General features: G+C 40.9%; 2 protein-coding genes across 2 annotated transcripts; one reads left to right on the plus strand and one right to left on the minus strand.

Annotated features, from left to right (window-relative positions):
- Positions 1-39: 39 nt before the first annotated feature.
- Positions 40-3008, plus strand: LOC130724960 (uncharacterized). The gene is made up of 4 exons (XM_057576226.1): positions 40-120; positions 203-1362; positions 1460-2747; positions 2829-3008. The coding sequence occupies exons 1-4, from the start codon at positions 40-42 to the stop codon at positions 3006-3008; spliced, it is 2709 nt and encodes a 902-aa protein (XP_057432209.1).
- Positions 3009-3900: 892 nt separating this feature from the next.
- Positions 3901-6539, minus strand: LOC130724961 (protein MAIN-LIKE 1-like). The gene is made up of 5 exons (XM_057576227.1): positions 6236-6539; positions 4749-5901; positions 4531-4689; positions 4183-4479; positions 3901-4095 (listed from the first exon to the last, which is right to left on the minus strand). Coding segments are annotated over exons 1-5 (1806 nt in total). The 5' UTR covers positions 6238-6539.
- Between the last annotated feature and the right edge of the window lie 2291 nt (positions 6540-8830).

The raw sequence follows: 8830 nt of genomic DNA on the forward strand, positions 1-8830 counted from the left end.
TTTTAGATTGATTGAGCTTATTTTGTTGATTGCAGCATAATGATACCTGAGGAAGTAAATAGGCCCAATATGGAGATTGTGCCTTCTGTGGATCTTACAAAAGCTTTCACCACTAGCCAAGTAAGTTTTGTTCAATTTAACAAGTTATACACTATGTGTAGGTCATGCGATGTATACTTAATTGAGTTTTTAAATGTTGTAGGCTTTTGAATCCTCCAAAGATCTTGTTAATTGGGCCAAAGCTGTAGGTAAAGAGCATGGCTATGTTATTATTATTCAGAAGTCGGACTATGGATCTGACAAAAGGAGGGCCGTGATCACACTAGGATGTGAGCGTGGCGGCAATTATAAACCATCCACATCGGTGTTAAAGCGAAAGCGGACTGGAACTAAGAAGTGTAATTGTCCATTCAGGCTAAGGGCAAGGCGTAGTAATAAAGATAAAATGTGGACGGTGCTTGTGCATAGTGGGATCCATAATCATGACACTGCTGAGGTTTTGCAGGGTCACTCATATGTTGGCCGTCTAAATCCAGAGGAAAAGCCGATGGTGGGAGAAATGATTGAAGAAAGGGTCAAGGCCAGTGATATTTTGATTGCTATAAGGAAACACAACCCAACCAACTTGACTAGAATTAAACAGATTTACAATGAGAAGCAAGCATACAACAGGTTGAAGAGGGGATCGTTGACCGAGATGCAACACTTGATGAAGTTGTTGGAAGAACACAAATACGCACATTGGTCCAGGGTGCAGGATGGTACTGATGTGGTCAGATCTTTGTTTTGGGCACACCCTGATTCCATTCACTTATTCAATGAGTTTCCTCATGTTGTGATTCTGGATAGTACATACAAGACCAATAGGTACAGGATCCCTTTACTTGAGATGGTGGGGGTTACGTCGACAAATTTGACATACTCAATTGCTTTTGCGTACACGGAGAATGAGCAAAAGGATGAGGTTGTTTGGGCTGTGAATAGATTAAAAGACTTGATCATTAATGAGGACAATCTGCCGAAGGTCTTTGTTACAGACAAAGACCAAGTTTTGATGGAAGCATTGGAAACTGTTTTTCCCGCAGCTCGCTGTCTTCTATGTCAGTTTCATGTACTTAAGAGTGTAACTGGCGAGATGAAGAAACTTGTGAAAGACATTGAGACACGTGAAGACATTACTGATAGATGGAATCGGTTGATGTATGCTGCCAACGAGGTTGAGTATGATAAAGCTGTGGGTGCTATGTCGAATACCGGTGAGCTCTGGACTTACATTGAGACTAACTGGTTGCCTTTGAGAAGCAAGTTTGTGAAGTTTGAGATTGATACTTGTATGCACATGGGGTGCACGACAACAAACAGGTAATTTGTTGCTATCCTTCACTTTTTTTACTTCAACTGTAAATGTTTGGCAAAATGCTTGATGTTTTTTTTTATTTCATGTTTATACCATGCGCAGAGTTGAGGGGGCACACTCAAAGCTGAAGAAACTATTGTCCGACAGTAAGGGTGACTTGGTTATTGCGTGGACTGCGATCAACAAGCTTATTATCATGCAGCATGACAAGATAAAGGAGTCCTTCCAGCTCAGCATATTTGTCACAGAGCATTCTGTGAATGACCCGTTCTATAAGCATTTGCGCGGGTTTGTATCTAGAGCCGCATTGCACATTATTGTTAAAGAGAAGACTCAAATTGGCATGATTGGGGTTGGTGGTATATACTGTGAATGTGTACTTAGGAGAACCCATGGACTACCATGTGCTTGTGAGCTCATGAAGTTTGAATCTGTCCCATTACTTGCAATTCATCCACATTGGAGGAAATTGACTTGGGATTCTTCGGACCGTGACATGGATCCAACATTGGGTTTGAGTTTTGAGTCTGAATTTGATAAATTACGAACCAAGTTCGAGGAGTCTTCTCACGGAGTTAGAATGTCGATCATTGAGAGCCTTAGAATGATTACTTATCCAGAAACGACTTCTATGTGCGCTCCAACAAAGAAGAAAACAAGGGGTAGGCCAATGGGATCCACTAACAAGCCCAAGAAGTTTGCCAAGGGATGTGGTGAGACCTCTACAAAGCGCATTCCTTGTAGATGGGAGACTATTGACAAGGAGTATCCGGGCTCGTGGCGTGATAGCAACACGACACCATTACAGGAACCTTCTCCAAAGGTTAGGTCTCAAAAGGCTTCTAAGGCTTCTAAGGTTTCTACGACTTCTAAGGCTTCTAAGGTACAAAGTCCTCTGATCCGGATGGTGTGTACAAAGAATAAGAAGCCTGTGAGTAGTTACCTACGTCGGCGCTACCTTAAACAAATCCCTGATGAGTTTCATCCATTCGTTGTTGACTTTATAAATGTAAAGGGAGATGGCCACTGTGGATATAGATGTGTTGCATCGTTGAAGGGTCTTGCAGAAGACGATTGGCCACTTATACGTAGGGAACTTCTGACAGAGATTGATTCGGATGCTAATATGTACATCAACATGTTTGGAGCCAGCGAGGTTAACCAAATGCGTTTAGCTCTAACAGTTAAGGATACTAAGCCCGTAGGTGAAGATAAGTGGATGATGATACCAAATATGGCCTACCTTATTTCCACAACATATAAGTTCATAGTGTTGACTATTGCTAATACCGGATGCAACACTTTTTATCCGTTAAAGGGAAAGGCGGACCTAGTGGAAGAACACAAATTTATGCCGATTGTGCTTGTCAATAAAGATCATTTCGTTGGGGTAAATCCTTATCCTTTATCCTTCATAATACGTATATGTAAAACCTTATACTTTTATGCTTATACTCTTCTTTGCTTGTAGATTACTCTTCGTGAAGGCCATCCAATGCCGACCACAACTCACTTGTGGGCATACAACTGTCACCCGGATGCAAGAAAATGGGAAGAGCCTTACAAAGAGCACATTGAAGAATACGCGGCTTATCTGAAACAAAAAAATGGAGGATGTAGTGATGATATTATTGACCTTAGTGATGATTAATTATGTTGGATCATTAAGTTGTAACGAATTGCTTGTAATTTATATGCGTGTAATGGATGATTACTTTGAACTTTATAACTGTCTCATTAAATAGCTTGTGATGCCTCTGGATTGTTATAACTAACAGGAAATCAGTCTGTGCATTGCGCCTCTATTATAACTGTCATTAATTTTCACCCTGTCTGCACTTATAACTGCGGTAGGTCATGATGCATCTGTAAGAGGTACTGTAAGCCTCATTAATAGAACCAATTTCCCGTGGTTATAACTGCGGACGTGTTTATATTTTCAACCTGTCCGCACTTATAACTGCGGTAGGTGATGAGGCATCTGTAAGAGGTACTGTAAGCCTCATTAATAGAACCTATTTCCCGTGGTTATAACTGCGGAGGTGATTATATTTTCAACCTGTCCGCACTTATAACTGCGGTAGGTGATGAGGCATCTGTAAGAGGTACTGTAAGCCTCATTAATAGAACCAATTTCCCGTGGTTATAACTGCGGACGTGTTTATATTTTCAACCTGTCCGCACTTATAACTGTGGTAGGTGATTTTTTGGCAGAAAACTTTTGGTTCATATAACATGAATGTATCCTACTATATTTATAAGGCATGCCTATTTATAATTATAACCATAACATTTGGGCCAGTGATAACATGAATGTATGATGCTAAACAAATTATCCAACAACACATAACAAAAGATCTGAAATTATCCAACAAACACATAGTTGCATTATCCAACTAAAACATAACAAAAGATCCGAAATTATCCAACAAACACACATGGATGCATTATCCAACAAAACACATAACAAAAGACTCGAAATTAAACAACATTAAACAACATTGTCCAACAAAATAAATATAAAAGTACAAAGGTCCCTAAATCTAATGCCCAGAATTTGAAGGCCCAGCTCCTGAGTCCCGTCCCCTAATCTTTCTTCCCCTCCCGTGCACTGCTCCCTCGATGATGGTATGCATATTGTGCACCGCATCCCACATCGGTGAACCCGGCGGGGGCGATCCATCTGTCGTCGGATCAACCGCAATGCCAGAGTACAACGCAAGCTCCGCAAACTGGCTCTGAAATGACAATATATAAGGTCAATATACACATAGGCATACACATAATCGTAATGTAAGCCACATGGCGAAAACAAGTGTCAGTACCTCTAGAAATGCGAAGCGGTCGCCTTTGTACTCATCTGGGACCATGTAAGGGTGTGAGACCTTGATATACCAAGGAGTGTATTCGCCAGTGGTCTGAAAAGGGAAAGCAACTTCTTCCGACAGATGGCAAATGTGATCATTCCAGTGCGCAAATCGACGATCACACTCCCGGCACGTAACTGACGATGGTGGGGGATCTGGCACATACTGGATCCGGCCAAACTGCCTGATGACTCGATCTGGGAGGTATGAGAATATCATCCCGGCATGCCTGATAAATCCCCTATACAAGGCAACCTGAGGGAAGGGCCAGTGAGCATAGTGCTCTACTTAAGGTCTCCAAATCACAGAACTGGCCGGAAACGTATCCAGGTTCATCCTCTTCTGCGCAACCTCAGTAGTCCCTCGAAGCGCCTCCCAAGTTAGTGCAACGGGCCTGTCTGGTGTGTAGGCAGGGTTGTCCCTGCGCTCAAACAAGGATCCGGGGAAGTGGGCAAACACCCATGACTGCAAAAGAGAAAATGCCAAAGTATGATGCTAATAACCAATAATTACAAAGAAATAACAATACCTGCAGAAGAGATAAATAACAATACCTGCAGAAGAGATAAATAACCAGCAACAGACTTAGCACCGTTCCTACTGGCCTCCCCGAGCTGACCATACAAGTAAGCCAAAGTGGCAGCTCCCCAATTCCACCTTGATGCATTCTCAACATCTTCAAACAGAGACAAATACACAGCACCAATATATGTGTTGCTCTTGTCACAGAAAAGGGTCATGCCAATCAACCGCAGCATATAAGCTCGGCATGCAGGAACTTCATTGTTGGCCTCTACGTGTTTCTCCACAATAGCTTGGAGAAAGCTAAAGTGAAGAGATGGACCCCTACAAGCATCAAACTCCTCCATCACAAGCTCAATGTCCACATCAAGTAACTGAGCAACCGCAGGAGCCGCCTCTTCCCTAGTCGGGTTACCAAAGGAGAAGAACTCACCCTCTACGGGCAAGTGGAGTAATGCTGAGACATCTTCAAGTGTGATCGTCATTTCCCCCCAGGGTAAGTGGAAAGATGACGTCTCAGGATGCCATCGCTCAACAAAAGCAGAAATAATGCTCTGGTCAACACTCGGGCTTGTGCATTTCATCACCCACCGCAAACCTGCATTATGCACCGCACCCCTTATGTACCGAGCATGATGGACTACAGGATGACACATCCTCCCATGATTATAGGTCTTGAGCACACCTCTAGTCTCATAATTTGGCCGCTTGTATGACCTCCATATGTCACGAGCTATATGTTCGCCATACTTAGTCAACAAGCAAAGGTCAAACGGACCTCCCTCATACCACAACCTGTTCTCATCGTCCTCATCACCAGACTCCTCATCAAACTCCGCCTCGAGGTCAGCACCGACATCCTCCTCAGCCTCCTCCTCACCACTAGTCTCCTCCTCACCACTAGTCTCCTCCTCCGCCTCAGTGTCATCATCCTGCTGATCAGCCATAATCTCATCATCCTGCTGATCCTGTACAGCAGGCTCTTGTTCAGCATTCCTACCCCTTCCTCTACCCCTTCCTCGACCCCTTCCTCTACCCCTTCCTCTATTAGCCTCTTCTGACCGTTTGCGGTTAGAAGCATGAGTGGAGCTACGATCCCGTGGAGCAGTAGGTTCAGTAGAAGGACCAACAACACGGGCAGTTTTCCTAGGAGGCCTGAAAATTAAAAATACAAAAATTTATACTCATACACAACAATTTATTAACATAAACAACAGTTTGCTAACATAAAAAATAATTTATAAACATTCAGAGAAAATTCAGAGAGAATTACAAAAAAATTGACAGGCTAACCGCACTTAAACTTGCGGTAGGTATAAAAAATTTGACAGGCGAACCGCACTTAAACATGCGGTAGGCATAAAACCTGTCCGCGTTTTAGAGTGCGGGAAAGTCACGAAACCTCCTCCCATTGCAGAATCAAATCGAGGGACTGAAATTTAACACGAAATACAACCTAAGCCTCGAAAACTTGTAAGAAATAACTTACATTGTTGTTCTTCTTGTGGGTTATGGGTTGTTGTTGTATTTTGTGGGTTACTCCTTCTTGACTTGGTCTCCTTCTTCCTCTTCTACTTCAACTTCTTCTTCTTACTTCTTCTTCTTACTGGTTGTCCTCCTTTCTCTTCCTCTTCTTGACTTGGTTGTGGGTTAATGTGGGTTTGAGAGACTTGATTTTGTGAGGGTTGAAACTTTTGAAATTGGGTGGGAGAGGAAGATGGTATACGGTTGAAAGAGGGGGAGGGTTTGTAGAGATAAGGTAGTTTTTTTTTTTTTTTTTAAATTTAAATTACTAAAGGGTATTTTAGTCTTTTCGCATATTTGGGGATGACTTAGCAAAAAAGGAGGCGCAAATAGTCTCTGCCTAAAAAAATATACTGGAATCATTATAGTTAAAATATTTTGTTTGGTAATCATATAATTTATTTATGAATATAATTGGTAAAAATTTTAATTATAAAATTTAAATAATGAATAAAGTTCGATAATTGTTTTAGGAAAATAGTTAAAGGATAATTATTTATTCAATCCTATAAATAGAAAATATAGGGTTCATTTACTGTACACAAAGAAATACTTGTGCAAAGTTACACAAACCTAACTTGACCTGTTATGTCAGGTTACAACAAGTTAAATCATTTTTTTAAACAAAATTATTATAGCAAAAAAAATCACATTAATCTCTAACCTTTATTATCATCACCTACATCCTCTAAACAATAAAAATCCAAAAAAGTAAATGTATTCATCATCAACACATTTTTTATTACAACCCAGGATGTGATTCCAATGGAAAATTAGAATTATTTAGCTTTTCTTTCAATGAAACACACATAGATACATGGTGTGTGTGCTGTTAGCGAGAGACACCTAAATGGGGCAACAGAATCTAATCGAACCAACAATACTTGAACAACCATGAGCCAGAACGGCGGCTATCGCCACCGCGCCGCTGAGGTCTATCATCTCCCCACCGTCGCCAACAGCAGCCCCACTACCCCCTCCATTTGCAACTTATAAAGGTTCAATCTTTGCTATCTCTTGTTTCTGGGTTTTCCCAAATTCATGGCTCCCACAGCCAAAATAACAGCAGCGTGTTAGGAGATTTTGGCCCATTCTTCCATCCCTTTCATCAATCTGCAACTCTAACTCTTTAATCTGAGAGCTCTTCTTTTTGCTTGTTGCCGTTGATTCTGACAGCAATGGTGGCGGAGGCCGTCGTGAGCCCATCACTGAACGATGACGTTTTGGGGCTAATTGTGTTCAAAATTGATATACGAGATCCAAAAAACTATATAGCTGATCTGCGTGCTCAAGCAGATCCGACGACCCACCAGCATGCACACCGCACACCCGCAACACACTTTTCTCCCAAGGTCGTCCTCTCACCACCGGTCCTCCTCCGCGTCGCATCCCGCCGCCGGCAGCAGGTTAAGATCTGGCCAAACAGGTCCGAGTAAAGTGCCCAGGTGTGAGTTGGGGTTGGTGGTGAAGGTGTGGTGTGGGATGGGGTTGGTGGTGGTGGTACGGTGTTGGTTCAACGGTGGTGGAGTGGTCTGGGTTCTTGGGTTCCAAAATCTGAAAAATGTTGATTTAGAAGATGAAGAATGAAGATTTCTGGGTTAAGATGAAAGAAGAAGATTAAGGATGGTGATGACAGATTAAAACTTTTTTTTAAGCCCTTTTTAAATTTAAAAAAGGTGACCTGCTAGTAAACTTGTGATAACAGGTCAACCTAGGTTTGTGTAACTTTGCACAAGCATTTCTTTGTGCACAGTAAATGAACCCGAAAATATACATTTAAAAATTTATAAATATAATGCTTATACTCATGTTTAATGTAGATATTTACCAATTTATTTTTAATCATAACATTTTTTTAAACAAAAGAGAGTACATTCGTGTAAAAGTTAGGGGTCATTTACAAAGAAAATTATTAATAAATAGCCCAACAAAGTGAAACAACCAAACAACGCCTAAACAGGGAAAACCAACCTAAATCCTAACATCTTTAGATAAGAAATACAAGACATGTTAGTTATGCCCACAACTCCTTAGTGCTACCCCACATGAATATTACTTACAAATTTTTTCATAAATATAGCATTCATGATTTTTTTTTGTGATTAAAAGGTAAAGCACCGCCAAAGATGCGTCATGTGAAGATGACGTCACTTGAGTATAAAACGCTCACAAGTCACACCCTTTAATACAAACTCATTTGATGCCTTTTCCTCTATCTCACTCAATCATATATTGATAAGTCTCATTAGTCTGAACAATAAGCCCCCAACCCTCCAATCCGATGCGTCCATTCGCATGGCCATCCGTCCTTTCAAGGTTTGTCTCATGACCATCTTGAATTGATTTATTTTGATTTAGTTTTGAGTGTGTGTACATTGAATATGTGGTGTGACTTATCTTTATGTTCTAGTAACATATTTTCTTTTCTATGTGAATCAAGACTATCAATATATATATATATAATTATGAAAAATAAATAATCTATGAATATAGTTTAAGAATTTGGTTATCAATTTTTTTTTTTTGTAAATTAAGGATTACATTTTATACGGGAATCATT

The sequence above is a fragment of the Lotus japonicus genome, chromosome 6, assembly GCF_012489685.1.
Source record: "Lotus japonicus ecotype B-129 chromosome 6, LjGifu_v1.2".
Lineage (NCBI taxonomy): Eukaryota > Viridiplantae > Streptophyta > Magnoliopsida > Fabales > Fabaceae > Lotus > Lotus japonicus.